A 17,382-nucleotide genomic window follows, 5' to 3' on the forward strand; every position below is an offset into this window, starting at 1 on the left:
ATAACTAAACACTTCTTAGGACTAAAAATTCAACTTACCAACTTAATTGATGTAGGAGAAAGTTCTGAAAGTCATTCTGCTGTGCTTAGTATGTGTGGTAGATTTCTTACAGCAGTCAATACGCCTAGCAGTAATAAACACGCAGGTGTTTGCTGCCACCGAGTGGTGGTGGACATTCTCTAAAACCAGGTGAGATAAACAAACAAATCATTTTCACGTAGCTGCCCTAGCTCTGGTTCAATGAACAATTTTATCCTTTTTGTCGTATCCTCGGGAAATAGTATTTAAAAGTTTCCTATTCACTGGAGTTAAAAAAAAAAAAAGAAAAAAAAAAAAAGAAAAAAAAAAGAAAAGAAAAGAACATAGAGAAACGACGATAGGAAGAATAATAAGAGGCAGGCGTGATGGTATGGAATATTCCAGATCATTGGTTCCGTCCAAAGCTCAGGCTTCCTTCTGATTGGCCAATTTTTGAAACAGGAAATCAAACATTGATGGTTCTTCATCGTTTTCTGAATGTGTTGATAGCGGTCTGTACATCTTCTTGGCTGAAGCTCAGATTTTCGTCTGAGGTAGATTTTTCACATTTTTTTTTTTATCTGCGTGGACAACATATCCTAAGGAAACACGTGTGTTTTACCTTTAGACTTATCTCTACAAACACGCTAAAGCTGGTTATATCAACCAGCTATGTAGGTCAAAAGGGTAATAGTGATAAAGGAAGCGTTGTAATTAATTTGGGAAGAGTTTTGTGTTGCAATAAGTATAAGGCCTGTTAGCAGTTATGTTTCACGGTGAACACAAATAATAACGGTAAAATGTCATTAACCTCCGCTTAAGCTTTATGACTATTATGATTGTTTGTGTTGTCAGTGTTAAATTCGCTGCCACGGATGTACTGCAAGCTACAAGTTGCCATCTTTACAGATACACCTCATAATATGAAAAATATTTGACGTTATAGTCTGCCTGACATAGCCAGACTTTTTTTTTTGAGTTGCCAAAATGTCCATTTTCTCTGCTTAAAAAAAAAAAAAAAGTCGTGTGCATAAGATAACCTTCAGAATTCTTTCTCCAGACTTCCATCCTGCTGCCTGGCAACACCATACCTTTGTCCATAAAGGTAACTAAACTACATCAGCTGATCTTGTAGCTCATCTGACAGTCACAGCATCGTTTCTTTTGGGAAGGAGGACCTATCAACCATCAATATGTCAAGCAAAAGAGCCAAGGGGAAAAACACCAAGAAGCGTCCCCAACGTGCCACTTCCAATGTGTTTGCAATGTTTGATCAGTCTCAAATCCAAGAGTTCAAGGAGGCTTTCAATATGATCGACCAGAACAGAGATGGCTTTATTGACAAAGAAGACCTTCATGACATGCTTGCCTCCTTAGGTACTCTGAATATTTGTTCAGACATTCTGATTTTTGTAGTATGTAAATTAGATGCAATTTCTAATCAACCCAGAGCAGCTCTTTAACCTTTTTTTCTTATTTTTTTTAGGCAAGAACCCCACAGATGAGTACCTGGAGGCCATGATGAACGAAGCACCGGGCCCAATCAACTTCACAATGTTCCTTACCATGTTTGGGGAGAAGCTGAACGGCACAGATCCAGAAGATGTGATCCGCAACGCTTTTGCCTGCTTTGACGAAGAGGGCACAGGCAAAATGGACTTTTTTTTTTTTTTACATTAAACAAACAAATAAGCTTATTCTGTATTAACATGTCATGTTTTATTTCAATATGTCATCAGATGGGAGGGCTGACAGTGGCAACAGTCGCTCGACAGCTCAATGTTAGCATCAACTCTTGTGCATTCATTAGACTTCAATGTGTTTTCACAGGTGTGATTCAGGAGGAGTATCTGCGGGAGCTGCTTACTACAATGGGAGACAGGTTTACAGATGAAGACGTTGACGAGCTCTTCCGTGAGGCGCCCATTGACAAGAAAGGCAACTTCAACTATGTAGCATTCACACGCATCTTAAAACATGGTGCAAAAGACAAAGATGACTAAAGGCGGAGGTGCTACCGTACGAGCTTCATTCTGCACTTTGTGTATCCTTTAATGGGTTTCCATCAAGTTTAGATCAGCTATATGCTGTAGTTGGCTCTTGAAAAATTCCAGTGTTGAGGTCATTTGTTTAAGCTGCTTTTTGAACCTCTTGGTCTTCTTCCACTTCTACTTTTAAAACTCATTTGCACATGTGTGATGACATTAGCATAGGGTCTGAGAAAACAAGTAGAGACCCTCATGGATAAAGCTGGTAAACTGACACAATGTGTCTTATTGCGACTGAATCAGTTGCAGCAAATGTAAAGTTTGAAGATTAAATTGTCTTCTGGGATGAATCACAAAGACTGTATTGACTTTTCATGAAGGTTTATTTTAAATGAAAAGATAATGGATGGACATTGTCAGTCTGATGGTTTAAAGCAATTACAATTCAACACTTCAAGTTTCAAAGACAGCTACAAGGGATCAGATACTTCAAAAGGTGCTGGTGGTCAGGAAGAGGTTTCTTTTATAAATTCTGTTCAAAATACAAATATTTTTGTCTTTGCTGTGTTTATTGACCAGCCTTGATAATGAATTATATCGTTTATAGGGCAATGGCTATGGCTGTGAATACACTTGTGGTTTTATTATGCAGAAAACACAACTTTGCATTCCCTGTATGTTTGTAAGGTCTGTTGTGCACATCTTTAAAATCTGCATCTTGATTATGTAAGAAGCTATAGAGTATATACTATTTTTGAGTTTTCTAACTTTTACTTAATAATCTCAAATACCTTTTACATTTCCAAAATCCCTCTTTGTTTGTGCATTTATATTATCATAAACCTATTACTAATCCACTTTCTTTCTTAAGTCTTATGATCTTGAAATTCTCTAAATCAAATTACACTAGTGTTTCCCCTAGTGGAATCCTGAAGTGATATTTTGACAATAGAGAGCAAGTATATTATCAGCCAAAATACCTGGACTGCAGTATTTTTATTTTCTATTTTTGTAAGCCATCCTTGGAACAGATTCAGTTTTACCACTGCAGAGAAACACTGAAGTTGAGTTTATTGGTTGTTAGATTTTTTTTCCCAAAGTTTAAAACAATTCCTCTTTCCATCCTTCCTTTATCTCAGCACATTTCCCTTTGAGGTCATGTGAGAGTATCTAGGAATAGATATCCTTGATCTGTACCTCACATCTAACACCTATAGAATTAAAAAGTAGACCAAATATAATTATGCATAATTAGTTTTTGGAACAGGATGGGAGAAAGGCACTGCAGCATGTACTCAGCTTTTTCAGTAAAATGTTTTCCATTATAACAAACAACTGCTTGTAAATTTAGTATGTCAGCATTTACACAGGAGTGCAATGCTGGGGTACCTACATAATTCTGGCTCACATGGTACTTACTGAAGTTGGTGTACACTGATGAACAGTTACTTAATATTTTATGATATCTGGTGTCACAGTTTTGCCTTTGGGCATTTTAAATTCTATATAACACTTAGTCTGAATGGGTTCTACTGAATTTCAAAGCATCTGACCTGGTGTTGCTTGTAGTCTGATTATATTAGTCTCACACAGCACCTCATATCTGTCTAACCCTGGGAATCTGTCTGCAAAACATCCAGGATCTTTCTTTAACGGGAATCTTTGTTATGAAGGTTGTTTCAAACATATCACACCAACAATAAATAAACCAGGATCTGCTTCACAGTTGAAGCTTTCTGTACACTTCACCACTGCTCACAGAGCAACAAATAACACGTGTTACTGGAGACTTGACTACTCCGTCAGCGCCAGGTTCTTCGATTGGATCCTTGATAGGTGGTCTGATATGCATGCCTCGATCCTGTCGCACTGGGCAAGAAAATCCTATGGACATTAAAAAAAAAAAGTTTTCTTTTACATCCTTGTTTTCAGTTAAATTATGAGGACTTTGCTAAGACACAAGCTGACCTGCACTGTCTTTACAAGTCCCTTTTTCTTTAATCTGCAATCATTAAAATTCTCTGGCACATTCTGTTGAAAAACAGTTTGTGGTTAGTTGTTAAAGACATAAATGAAATAGATTCTTGAAAATAAATACTAAAATATATTGCCATGGCATCTATCTGCTCCAGGATCTTCATGAACTGCTCAGCTGCTATTTTCACTCTATGGTCTAGTTTACTCAGTGCCTCTGCCTGGAGGTCTTTAGCCAAGAAGCCCTATGAGGGAAAAAAAAAGAGATTATACAACTAATATACTTGAAAATAAGACCTTAAATGCTCAATAGGTTATAATTCATTACTTACATTCTTCAGTCCAGTTAACTCCCCGTCTACTTTCTCCAGCTTTTTAGCCATCTGCTCCACTGATTTTTCAATTTCTTTCAATTTCCTCAGTTCTGCTTCTTCTTCAGGACTGTTCTGTTATGACATAACTGTCATTATTGCACAATATACACATAGCTATTCTAGGGACAAAAAACAGGTAATGGCCTTACCCGCTTTCCAATCATCATGAGTTTGCTGCCTTCTTTTATTCCATAACTAGAGAGACTCTCCTCCATGTCCTTCAGTGATTTCCCTGAAATGCCAGGATCAAAAAAACAAGTTTAGAACAGGATACTTGAAGGCAAGCAGGAATTATAGAGAAGTAAGGCCAGCAGAGTACCTTTAAAGATAAGTTTCTGTGAGGTGGGAGGGACACCGGTTGCTTGACAGAGAGCATCTGACAGGTCTTTAACAGTAGGTCCCTTTCCATCATCTTGGTTTGTTAGTGTGATGCTGTGTTTTGCTGACCCTGGAGGGGTGGGAGGAGAAGGGTGTTTACATTTTACATATGTATAATTTAAAAAAAAAAAAAAAAAGATGATGAATCCCTCAGATTTATAGCTACATATTGCTCAGCAAACCTAAAGAACAAATAAACTCTAATCACACCACTAAATAGTTTTTCATTGAAAAAAACCCCAAAAAACCAACATAATTGGACAATTCATTCTGTCAATAGTAACACATTATATTACAATACAACTCAATACTACACACACACACATACACATACACACACACACACACATATATATATATATATATATATATATATATATATATATATATATATATATATAATTTCTAAAAATTCAGGTTTAAAGTTGTAAATTCAACATGAGTCAAATATCAAAAAGTTCAATTCTTAGGTAAACTACATTCAAAGACAAGTTTGAGATTAAATAAGTTATCGTTAAGAAATTGGTGAAAGCTACGTTAGCTGAGCATCTCTAAACTGAGGTTTACAGAAAGAGACTAAGATTTCTCCTCTATCTTTTGTTTAGTTTCGTAAAAAGATGTATTACCGTATGCCACTGTCAAAGTCAGCGCTGGTTCTGACATCTTGGTCTTTATAGTCTGTTTAGTATCACAACTTCATAAAATCACACGGCTAGCTGGATAGATAGCTAGTTTACTTCCGGTAAACACCGGAAACACTTGCTATATTATTATTTTTTTATTTATATATTTATTTTATTAATTCACACCGAAGTTACTCGTGTGTTCACTGCAAGACAAGAAAAAGCATTGTTATACCTATAAACGTGTTTAGTATACAATATATTTTATGAACAAAATGCGCAGTTTGACCTTCGATTCCATACTTTTTTTCCTTTTAAGCTGTGACGTGGAATAAGTTTTTAGATTCGTGAACTGTATCTTAAAGAAAAAAAATACAACATTTGAAAGCGATATATATCGGGAAATCGTGAAAAATTTTCCTGTGAGAGCTAGCATTCAAGCTAACTGGCTCTGTGGCGCAATGGATAGCGCATTGGACTTCTAGTCGAGCACTTGAGGAGTGATTCAAAGGTTGTGGGTTCGAGTCCCACCAGAGTCGGACTTTTGACCGCGGTACTACTGACAGAGTACACGTTCGGTGGGCATGTTGTCCAATTGCTTCGTGACAAAGCTGTCAGAAAGAAACTACACAAGAATTTAGTGACAATGTAAACAGACATGTAAAATCCTCTGAATGAAACAGACATGTCCCTTTTTAAAAAAAAAATATTGGCATGCAAAGACATAACAATAAAGAGATACTGCTCAGAACATGTCTGTCAAGCATTATTAATAGCTACAGAACCACAAGTAATAGGATTGCTTTCCCTGTAGAATAAACCTGGAGGTTAAAACCCCACAAAGAAAAGAGGAGCAAGTTAGATCAATAAGTCTACAACACAAGGTAAAGTTAAAACATATTTTTTTTTATTTTGCATGTTTCAAGTACCCCCGGCCGATATTTCAAACAGACCAAGCATGAATTATCTCCACTACTTAAAACCCAAACAAGATGATAATGGCTAAAGGAAACACAAAACTAGTCAAATGTACAAATAAATTAATCCAAATACTAAAGGTTTGTGAGACTGACAGGGAGAAAATAAAGGGAGGTTTTAAAGGAGTTTCAGTATGTCACAAGGCCACATGCTAGCATGGTAGTAGTAACAATACACAACCCAACACCGGGACAACTTCAAAATCATATTGTTCTCAGGTCAAATGGTTTTGCATGTATAAATGTTACTCTACATAAAAAAGTGTTAACTGTTGAAGTGCAGTTGTTTTGATCAATTCCTGGTTTATGTTGCGGGAATCTGTGGCAGGCCAAACTCGTCCACCAATACACCATCCTGAAAACAAGACAAAACCACAGTTGCATGGACGTGCTATCACAGTATATGATTATTTCAAGCATTAGGAGTGTTAAATGCTAATAAAACACTAAATGTTTGTATAGAAAGAGCCAACATGTGATTTGATGACATTTGATTGTACAGTATGTAAACAAGTACCTGCCTGGAACTTCGATAATCCTAAAAGCATGATGGGCATGGTGATGTAATCACCAAACTGTCTTTGATTTTCTGACTCGTGTATTTTCACGACTCTTCACTAAGAGCCTTTAATGTCACATCAGAGCATTGTGATTTGTGGACCGTCACCTTATTTGTCTTGCTGTCACTGGGAATTCCCTCAGGGATCGATGGGGCAGCTGAGGCTTCATCCAAGTAGGAGCTGTCATCATCCAGCAACAGCTCATCACCCAGTGCATCCAGCTCTGAAATCACAGTTATATTGTCTGTGTAACACATTATGTTTGGGGGTCTTAAAATACTTAGAAAATAACAATTATTAATCCAAGTGTAATTAAAATCATGATGGATGGGCCGGGCATTCTTGCCTTCACATGTCTCAACAGAGGGCAGAGCAGCAGCGTATTGAGACAATTTTACACAAACTACTTGTCACAATTTATTTTAAATTGATTTTATAAACAAAATCACAGTGTAAAGTTTACCTGCTTCAAGATCATCCTCATCGATCTCTGGAGTGCCATAGCTTCGACTCAGGGCTTCCTGTACCTCGTTGGCATCTTCCATCATGTCCTCCAGCTGGTCCTGTAAGTCCTAAAAGGCCATAAGCTCACCTTTAGTTTCAGAAATCTACTGGCTTGCAATTTTTTTTTTTTTTTTTTTAACATTACAGCTGATTGTGACTTGTAGAAAAAAAACTGTCACAGGTCAGCCACTTGTCCTGTTTTGTTTTTCTGTAGAACCTCTTCCACCCACCAGATGTCCTCAGTCTTTCAGCCTGGGCTCAGTCACAGGTCTAACACGCCCATCTCACCTCCTCCCAGTTTCCACTCACATCAATCTATAGCCCTTTCCCATAACACAACTTAAAAAACATGACTAAGCCGAATGGGTAACACATCTGACACACACATTACATAACAATAGTAATAGTAATTTAAAGTGCACTGTGCACCATTTCACAACAATTCCACAGTTGCAAGATGGTGCAAATTTACAGACTCTTGTTCTCCACTTTGAGTCATGACCAGATTGCTTTAATGTGTTTGCTTAGTTCTCCAGCTGTGTGTTTTCCTGCCTGTTTTCTTAATAACCTGTTTGACAAAGATCTAAGCTGTCTGCTGGTTTTATGTGCTTAAAAACCCACCAGTTGCACTGATAAAAAAAAAAAAAAAAAAGATATATAAAAAAAATAACTGCTTCCAGAGACAGATGAGCACATAGAAGACACTGCAAATGAACAAGACATCGTCATTATCCTAATTAGACCCAATTTATTGCAGTAAAAAAACAATACCATGATGTCCAAATAAACATACGTCTATTTGATCAAGCTTGACATCCTTATAAGCCCTTTTCATTTCTTTTGCACCAATCTTCATGGCCTCCACCTGTGAACAGTAGACAGGTAAAGACAAAGTATGTTTAGTCCCAAGCAGCACCATCCATCTTTCCAGGTTGCTGGTAAAAGCACACGCTGACAGCCATCAAGACAGCTCTGTGTCTGCAGATCAGTCCTATAGCTGCACAATGAAGCAGGATTAGTGGCTTAGTGAGGTAACTTAGGGTTCAACTCCTGTGTTTCCAGTGTAATAAAGGTGGTTCATTTCGTAGCAGCGTGTTTTGCCACTCAAGCAGGAAATCTAAACTCCGGCACAGGTTATGCTTTAGCTAAGAGGCGAGCACTGACTTTAAATTAAAATAACTGAGTTGACAAAGTTTTCTTGGCTGTTTAATTTCAAGCCATTTAAATGGCTTCAATTTATGAACATTTCATAAAACGACCCAGTTATTTATAAAAAGAAAATAATAAAAAGAAATCCTAAATTGTACAGTCTAGCTAGCACAGAATTTAGACATTTGCAATCATGCCTTTGCAACTTAAAAACCAGCATCATATTAACCCCTAGCTGCATCCCAACTATCTGGATTTATTTAACAAGATAACTTCATAAATCCAGGACTTGGTGAAGCTGATTCTTAGTTTAAGCCCAGAATTCAGACGTATCTGGCTGGGATTTATCTGTTTTTCAAAGTACTAAACAAAATCCGTACATGTAACACAAAGGGCCAACACAAAACAGTGCCTCAAGAGTCTTTTCAAACTTATCTGGGATGCTACGAAGAGTATAAATCTAACAGAAAGTCAAGCCGCTTGATATCCTGGTCAGCTGTGGTCCTCTTACTGTTGTTTTTGTGTCCTTTAAGGTCTGGATTGTGTAGTTTGCTTGCTCCATGTTAAATGACTGCTGAGCCAGCTGCTCCCTTTGACCCTCATACCTGTTAAAAAACAATACAATAGCCTTTGAAGCACATGTTATACCCTTATTTTTTATTCTGTAATTATCTCAGTCGTCCAAAACTGGACTAGTGCGGTTAATACTCCAGATTCACTTTTGATATATTACAATAGGTTAATGAGATGATATTACAGAAGTTGCTATCCGTCTTACTTGATAATTCAATTACTATCTTACAGTATAAACACAATAAGTTAACAAAATGTGGCAAGGCTCCCCTTGGCCACATTCATCCATTTAAAATAAATGGGGAGATGTTTTAATTTTTAACTAGTATTGTTGAGTGTTTGCAATTACAAAAAAAAAAAAAAAACAACTAATTTGGCATATATAAAAACTAATATAATTGATGGTTTGTTTAGAGGAAATGCAACTAATTAGCAAAATAAAAATGTTTTAAAATTTCTTTTGGCATTTCTACAATACTCAGTTGCAAATATATGAACCCTTCTTTTTGAGTAGCTACCATCAACATTTAATCCATGTGGTCTGTTGATTTCTTGTCATGATCTGTTTACAATCAACTTTCTCTGAAGCAGCGATGACAGTTTGTCAAATGCTGTCCAAACAGGCCTATTGCCTGATGTTAATCTCACAAGGCCCACGTGTTTTCAATAGGATTTAAGGGTCTGGTGACAACTGTACAGATCTTTCAGTAATCTTTCAGTAGTCTTTATTAGTTTGTTAAGCTGTGGACTACATGGCTACATCATGACACTGGTTAAAGTCGCAGAAACTTATATATATATATATATATACACACACATATATATATATATATATATATATATATATATATATATATATATATATATATATATATATATATATATATATACACATATATATATATATATATATATATATATATATATATATATACACATATATATATATATATATATATATATATATATATATATATATATATATATATATATACATATATATATATATATATATATATATATATATATGTATATATATGTGTGTGTGTACATGTATATATATATATATATATATATATATATATATATATATATATATATATATATATATAAGTTTATTTTCATCATGTCAATTATTTTTCCCTCCATGAGTTTTCTGTGACCCTCTTAATTTGCAAGAAAAATGTAATTACTGAGTAGTCACACCTCAGTAGTTTAGCTGCCTTACAAGAGTTGCATTTGTCTTAAAAGAAACGCTAAAACCAAATTTGGACTGTTGTACCTTTTATAACTCAGCTGCCAAATAATCCAATACTCAATATAAAGGGCCAGACCATCGTAGTCCACATCATTACAATTCACACACATTCTGAAAATGATTCAGTCCTATATGCATTTATGTTTGTAAGGTTTGGAGATTTAAAATGCACTGCAAATATTCACATGGCCAGATATTTATTTACTTTTACAATTGTACATGCAGTGTACATGTCATATTTGTTATAACAAATGTGTTACTGCATAAGGACTCACATTCTCTTCTGCTTCAGGACTCTCATCGCCTTTTGTTTCACCATATTCTGCATTAGAAAATAAATAGAAAATATGAATATTTGCTACGTCTGTCTTGCAACCTTTGAAATCATTTCAACATGACATATACTACCTTCGAGGGTCCCTCTCTCATCTTTTTTAGCTGATCCTTATATTTCAAAAGTTCAGCATCTAGCCTGCTTATTTTCTTTTCTATGGACTCTGACCTGGCATCCACCTTAAAGAAGAGAAGATCAATTAGAGGTAATGATTTCCAACATCCAGACGGACCCATCACAGTGCTTATATGCTCTGCTTGTGTGTCTGTGTGCATTAGTGGGGTAAAAGCTTAAGGTTAACAAACACATCACTCTTCCACATTCAGGCAAGCGAGCATTTTAAAAGGACAGCCCGTGTTTGTATTGTATTTCATTAAAATGAATTAACAGAAGCACGAGAGCTCGTTAGCATGGTCTGCTGCTTTGACTACCCTTTTGTGGCCGTGTTAGCCTAATAACAGCACCGTTAGGTCACTTCATGTAGTCGTAAACAATAACACCACTCGTTCTGACTGTACTCACAGTGCCGATACAGTCCGACAGATTTGGAGGGGGCGCTTTAGGCTTCCCGCGTCCAAATATTCTGTTCATTTTCAAAACGATTAATCGCCTCGAAGCCCTCAGCTTTTCTTAGATCATACAAAAAGCATCAAACGTAGAGGATTTTGCATTCAAGACACCCGGAAGCGACGGGCTAGACGCAAAGGAATCGGATTGGCTGGTGGGAACGATCGTGACCAATGAGCGTCTGGACGCGCTGCTGCCTCCCAGTGGCGAGCGGAGGTACTACAAGTCAGAGAAAGCCTTTTGTCCCCGTAGATAGAATCTGTCACCAACCAGTCTTTGTTAACTCCTCCTCTGCGGATGAATTGTCATAAATGTAGGGTTAAATCAGGATGCTGACTAAAACTAGTTCTTTCTGTGAATATGACTATGAAATATTGATAAAACATAATTTTAAAAAATGCCTCAAGTTAAACAGTGATCTCTCCACATTACAACAGCGGATTTTTAGTGAATTTAAGGGTTGTTAATTATTGTTCGTTTAAAGATTATTTTCTTATCATGAATGAAGATTTTAGGTACACTATTGAATTAAGTGCACTGATACAAAAATATGAAAACATCAAAAGTAAATTAAGAGTTTTATTTTGTAGATATGTGTCTGCTGTAATTGATCTATTTATGTATAATGGTTTAATATTATTACAGATCAGTATACTGCAGATCAGTAGCATGTATGGTTAATGTGAATTAAGAACCAATTTAACCCATACTAATTATTTCTATTCAATTGCCAATACTTTAATGACTGAATAGGTTTTCTCTGACTTGAATATGAGATGAAAATGGGGGAATAAAACTTTTAATTTTCACATTTTACTGGTGTATTTTTAATAAAGAGTGGACTTTGTCTGGATCACTCCAAAATGTTGATCATGTTTTTAAGAATTAATCTTTGTTTTGGATCATTGTCATGTTGGACAGTGCAGTACAGCCCCAGGCTAAGATTTGCTGAGGGCATGATGTTTCCTACAGAATTTTAATCTTGCTCTGTTATCCCACTTTGACAAGATTGTCTGCCCCCCTGGCTTGAAGATAATAGCAATGTCCTTTCTTTCATTAAATAAAGGAAGTTCAGACAAGTATGTGTTAGTCTGATCTAGCTCACATTTGATGACTTAAAGCTTTGTTCTTATTCATGGATTTATGTCCCTTGTCGATAAATAAAGTGCTGAACTGAATTGATCATCTTAAAAAAAAAAAAAAAAAAAAAAAAAGCGAATTAAGCATTTCTGTGCTTCTCTTGGCTCAAGTCAAGTTTTTCTTGGGAATGTCCATAGAAATTTTTGTTATTCACTATTTGCTTAAGTATTTCTTAACTAGATTCTAAAGGGTGACCTTGGTTAGCTTTATAAATGGATGCAAGGTAAAGATCAGCTCCCCCTGCAGCAAAACTTAGCTCCTGGGCAGCATCACTGGCCTTTCCAAATTGCTAAGGATCCATAACATGAAGCCAACATGGTTAAAAAGGTTGTGATGCATCCAGACCTGAATCTTATTCAACATCTATGGAGAAAACTAAAAATAATCTCAGATGAATGGAAATGATCACACAGAAGAATTGCTCCAACACCATTTTGGAGATAAAATGAAAGCTCCAGTGATTAGAAATGACAGATTTTGTGATAAGAAATTGTGAATCAGAATTAGCTAAAATATGTTTGTTATCCAAATACATCCTTGAACACATGACAAAATTGGACATCTGTATCTCTGTAACCTTGGAAACAGGCCAAGTTATAGGCTTTTATTTTTTTAAATTATAATTTTTTATATAAAATATAAGGAGAAAAAAAAATCAGTGGACATTAACATCACTAGCCTTCTGTGAAAGCTCTGCAGCACATCTGGAGCTAAATGTGTTTATTTTTCTATCATTGGTATCTTTGTCCAGTGCCTTATGGTTAAAGTAATGCCCAGTTTTCTTTAAACAATGACGCTTGTTGGATCCATAATAAGACTGAGAGCCTATTACAGAACCTGCGATGTGTAATGGCTTGCTAATTCACAAGCACCTTGACAGACAAGAGTTTGGGGGAAAAAGGCAGTAATCTCAGTAATTATAGCTGACAGCTTCATCAGTGTACCTAAGGATGAAATGATTTGATTAGCCTCTTAGAACTCTAAGAATCCCTCTTATCTGTGCACAATTACAACTGTCAACTGTTGTAAAGAGCATCACCGCATCCTGAAGGGTTTTGCAAATACCAGCTTGTCACCAGACAAGGATCTCAGTAAAGTAAAAATAAAATACAAATTTTACAGGACTGCAACACTGAAGCCTAGCTTTCCTTCATTGTGGCTGACAGTCAGCTTTCTCTGTTTTTTCTCATGTGCCTCACAAACCTACTATACTGGCTTTTAGACATGATTCTTTGTTTTTTATCAGCCTGTTGCTTTTATTTAAAGATTTACTAAATTATAAATACAATTCTTGTTAGGTTTGGTTCAGTTATTTCTTTGTGGAACCTTGTAAAGAAATCCATTAACAATGACACAATCAGTTCTGAAAACAAAGTATAACAAAGTAGCTCTAAGCTGCACTGTTTGAAAAGGAAATGAGATGCAAATTGTGTTTTCACAACACAACAAATGCTTTGTTGAGCCTTCCACCCCGACCTCTACAACGTTCAAAGTGATCTTTATTGTCCTATATGGAAAGTCATTCTGCAGCTAGACTTTACTAAAATGACAGAATACAATCCCTCTGCAATAAATCATATAGCCAGGGCAGGAAAAAGAGAGATTTGTTTGCTCAAATATGCAAGATTCAAGATCGCCAGTGAAAAAGGACTTCCTACAAAGAGCTCAGTACCTTCAAGTATGTCAAAAGAACTTGTAATGAAAAGGACATGGATGCTTTTAGTCTCCCAAACATGTTCTTAGAAGCCTGACAGCAGCAGCTAAAACACTTTGGTTGTAATTCTAATAGTCCAACACACACTACACCATTACGCAACTGCACTTAAATGTCAAATGATTTCAAATTGTGCTACCTTTACTAGCTGCATTACAAGTAAGAAAAATTGGTTATTTCCTCTTACGGGAAATAAATGATTAAAATGATAGCTGTGTTGTAGCAGAAAATGCAAGCATCTCAGCAGGAACTTGAAACAGTAAAAATTAGTGCACCTTTTTCTGTTTTGTGCTTTGGAAATAAATTTGTTGAGAAAGATTTTCATCTTCTCGTCTCTGGAGTGGTTGGGTGCCCATCTTTACTTAAAAGGTATTTTAGATTCAATACATGTGACATACTTATCTAGACTAAATGTGTAATTTGACTACCTATTTTTTTTTTCTTTAGTAAATTTGATCTGATTTATTTATTTATCTGTTTATACTATCTTGTAATATTCTCCCCTGCCAAGCCTGAGGAGACTTGAAACTCAAACAGACATTTTTGTTGTCTATGGACCAATAATAGGTCTATGGACCATAATGCAGAAGATGTGGGGAAAATGAGATGCCACAATTCCACCAATGGGTGCAACAAGAGGTCTGAATCTCTGAAATGCGAGACTGAAACTCTGTAATCTGCATGGTGCAATTATGACAAGTAAAATTCCTAGTACAAAATTATGCTTGCCGACATTCACACTTTTTTTCAGACTTTCAAAAACTTTTCAAGGTTTCAAAACTTATTTTCAGATCTGCAAAATTATATTTCAGGTATTCAGTTTTCAAACACTCACTTTCAAAGTTTCAAAACACTTTCTTTCAGTTTCAGATTATGGCAAGACTGTAATCCCACATTGAACAACCATGTGGAAAGACACTTCTCATGGGTCGTGGAAAGACGTTAGTCTGTCTGAGAAGGGTCAAATCACTGACCTGCATCAAGCAGAGAAAACATTTAAGGAGATAGGAAAAACTACTAAAACAGGGTTACGAATGGTCCAACACATTGTTAAAAACTGGAGGGATAGCAAGGAGCCAGAAAAACATTCTGAACGACTGTGATCGGGAGTCACTTAAACATGATGAAATCATGGTGAAATCGCACAGATGAAAAACAACAACAGAAGTCAGGGTCATGTTTAACAGTGAAAATAAAAGTATTTCCAAATGCACAATGTAAGGCAACTCAAGGAATTGGGTCAGGCTGCGTTGCCATAAGAAAACAACTAATCAGTGAGGTAAAAATGGCTTCAATTTTCTAGGAAGCATAAAGATTGGATTCTGGAGAAATGGAAGGTCAGATTTGCCCGGTTCCAAAGTGATGGGTGCTTCAAGCCAAGAAGCAAGGCAGATGAAGTGATGCAGGCGTACACGCCTGCAGTTGCAGTGCTATGATCTATTGCTGCAGTTGGTCAGGTCTAGGTTCAGCAGCATTATGTGTCCAAAGAATGAGGTCAGCTGACCACCTGAGTATACTGAATGACCAGGTCATTACATCTATTGATTTTTTTCTTCTTTCAGGGCACAGACATATTCCAAGATGACAATCCCAGGTTTTATTGGGCTCAAATTTTGAAAGAGTGGTTCAGGGAGCATGAGACATCATTTTCACACATGGATTGGCCACCACAGAGACCAGACCTGAACCTATTCAGAATCTTTGGGACGTGCTGGAGAAAGGCTTCATGCAATAGTCAGTCTCTTCCATCATAAACAAGATCTTGCTGAAAAAGGAACAATGAACGATAGACACTTGTTTTAATCAAAGATGAAGGCAGTCCAATGAAATATTAGAGCATGTAACCTTTTGTCTTGCTGGCAACTTGTTTTGGCTGGGAGGTCTATTTTTCTTTCTTTCTTTCTTTCTTTCTTTTTTTTGTGGTTTTCATGGTATCAGAGCGCCTTTCCTTTGGTGTTTCTGTTTAATTGAAAGTGCTTTTTTTTATTATCTCATAGAAACACTTTGATTCCATTGCAAATTTGTCTGCAAGGTCAAAACACAAAGTACTTTACAATTAATACAGCTGTCGATGGATTTCCGCTTTTCAGTCAGCCTACTCACCATGGAAACACTACTGGTAGGAATTGAATGGAGCAAATACAAGACTGAAAAACAGAATTCCTAGCTAGTTGGGCTGCAATTATAATAAGATATACTTATACTATGTCTTTTAAACCCATTTTACAACTTTATTAGCACTTATGTGCACGTATGTTGCATGTTTTGACATTCAAAGCTCGAAGATACAGAAATGTACATCAAAAATAGTTAATCGATACAACAGCAGTACATTATACACCTTTGAGGCTCAAAACTGGGTTGAATTTGTTTATGAATACTAGTTCTCTACTATTATACTAAGATTCTAGTTACTAAGTCAGTGAAATAATCAAGAGACACACACTTTAACCAACTGAACAGTGGTATATCCTCCATAAAACTGTGCTAAATGTAATATTCTGACATTATACAACAACTATAAGTATCAAGCTCAAAAACTGTCAAAATAGAAGTGACTGGTTGCTGATCTTGAAGGCTGAAGGCACACAAACAAGGCACAAAAACACCTTTTTGCTGCAACTACTGTAGACTAAAAACATCAAATTTAGACAGATAAGTATATCAACGCTGAGCTCAACATCTATTCAAATAAGTCTAGTTGATTCTGTGACCATAATCCACAAAAACAAAGAGAGTAAATCAGTCAAATGAGCAATTACAGTAAGATGAAATGAAGCAACATTAAATACCCACACAAATGTGATCTTAAACTATAAGACTAACAAATACTGTGAGAGATCCTGTAATTGTTTACATTTACTAGTTCAAAATGATTGGAAAGCCTGTTTAATCCAAAAACAACCCAATGATGTAAAAAGCTGAAAGCATGCATGCATTTAAATACCCAACCATTATCACATCTATCAGCAATAAATGCACAGGCAAATGCACAGTTGTTTAGTAAAGATGAACATTTCAGCAGAAATTTACCATAACTATCAACTTTAACATCTATAGTCCTGTTATCATACAGTTTAGTGTACATATACAGAACTTTTAGTTCATATGGTTGCCTCGGAGCCCTCTGCCCATGTAGTTATAGACACGATGAGAAGATGCTGTTATGACAATATGCACAGTTCTCAACATCTCCTCAGTGACACACAGACTCACAGCTGACAATGTTCAGATGTGTGGAGCAGTGTCAC

General features: G+C 36.1%; 3 protein-coding genes across 3 annotated transcripts; 1 reads left to right on the top strand and 2 right to left on the bottom strand.

The window, feature by feature from the left end:
- Positions 1-480: 480 nt before the first annotated feature.
- myl12.2 (myosin, light chain 12-2) lies at positions 481-2,213 on the top strand. Its single transcript, XM_079243624.1, has 4 exons — positions 481-572; positions 1,079-1,395; positions 1,505-1,666; positions 1,849-2,213. The coding sequence occupies exons 2-4, from the start codon at positions 1,212-1,214 to the stop codon at positions 2,019-2,021; spliced, it is 519 nt and encodes a 172-aa protein (XP_079099750.1). The 5' UTR covers positions 481-572; positions 1,079-1,211; the 3' UTR covers positions 2,022-2,213.
- Positions 2,214-2,370: 157 nt separating this feature from the next.
- Positions 2,371-5,481, bottom strand: bag1 (BCL2 associated athanogene 1). Its single transcript, XM_079243623.1, has 7 exons — positions 5,359-5,481; positions 4,674-4,802; positions 4,504-4,586; positions 4,313-4,426; positions 4,118-4,225; positions 3,975-4,037; positions 2,371-3,890 (listed from the first exon to the last, which is right to left on the bottom strand). Exons 1-7 carry the CDS (start codon positions 5,393-5,395, stop codon positions 3,801-3,803), a joined length of 624 nt encoding a protein of 207 aa, XP_079099749.1. The 5' UTR covers positions 5,396-5,481; the 3' UTR covers positions 2,371-3,800.
- Positions 5,482-6,302: 821 nt separating this feature from the next.
- Positions 6,303-11,387, bottom strand: chmp5a (charged multivesicular body protein 5a). The gene is made up of 8 exons (XM_079244150.1): positions 11,233-11,387; positions 10,785-10,889; positions 10,652-10,698; positions 9,057-9,150; positions 8,190-8,261; positions 7,356-7,464; positions 7,000-7,115; positions 6,303-6,687 (listed from the first exon to the last, which is right to left on the bottom strand). Exons 1-8 carry the CDS (start codon positions 11,299-11,301, stop codon positions 6,637-6,639), a joined length of 663 nt encoding a protein of 220 aa, XP_079100276.1. The 5' UTR covers positions 11,302-11,387; the 3' UTR covers positions 6,303-6,636.
- Between the last annotated feature and the right edge of the window lie 5,995 nt (positions 11,388-17,382).

The sequence above is a fragment of the Telmatherina bonti genome (assembly GCF_933228915.1).
Source record: "Telmatherina bonti genome assembly, chromosome: 7".
In the NCBI taxonomy this organism is placed as follows: domain Eukaryota; kingdom Metazoa; phylum Chordata; class Actinopteri; order Atheriniformes; family Telmatherinidae; genus Telmatherina; species Telmatherina bonti.

Bases quoted from the DNA above. Each gene is read 5' to 3' on its own strand.
- myl12.2 (XM_079243624.1), top strand. From the start codon at position 1,212: ATGTCAAGCAAAAGAGCCAAGGGGAAAAACACCAAGAAGCGTCCCCAA. The intron at 1,396-1,504 runs GTACTCTGAATA...TATTTTTTTTAG, and splicing joins TGACATGCTTGCCTCCTTAG to GCAAGAACCCCACAGATGAG. The intron at 1,667-1,848 runs GCAAAATGGACT...GTGTTTTCACAG, and splicing joins CTTTGACGAAGAGGGCACAG to GTGTGATTCAGGAGGAGTAT.
- bag1 (XM_079243623.1), bottom strand. From the start codon at position 5,395: ATGTCAGAACCAGCGCTGACTTTGACAGTGGCATACG. The intron at 4,587-4,673 runs GTACTCTGCTGG...CTGGCATTTCAG, and splicing joins ACAGAAACTTATCTTTAAAG to GGAAATCACTGAAGGACATG. The intron at 4,038-4,117 runs GCAATATATTTT...GTTTTTCAACAG, and splicing joins TGGAGCAGATAGATGCCATG to AATGTGCCAGAGAATTTTAA.
- chmp5a (XM_079244150.1), bottom strand. From the start codon at position 11,301: ATGAACAGAATATTTGGACGCGGGAAGCCTAAAGCGCCCCCTCCAAAT. The intron at 10,699-10,784 runs GTAGTATATGTC...TTTCTAATGCAG, and splicing joins TGAGAGAGGGACCCTCGAAG to AATATGGTGAAACAAAAGGC. The intron at 7,116-7,355 runs GTAAACTTTACA...CTGTGATTTCAG, and splicing joins TGAGGATGATCTTGAAGCAG to AGCTGGATGCACTGGGTGAT.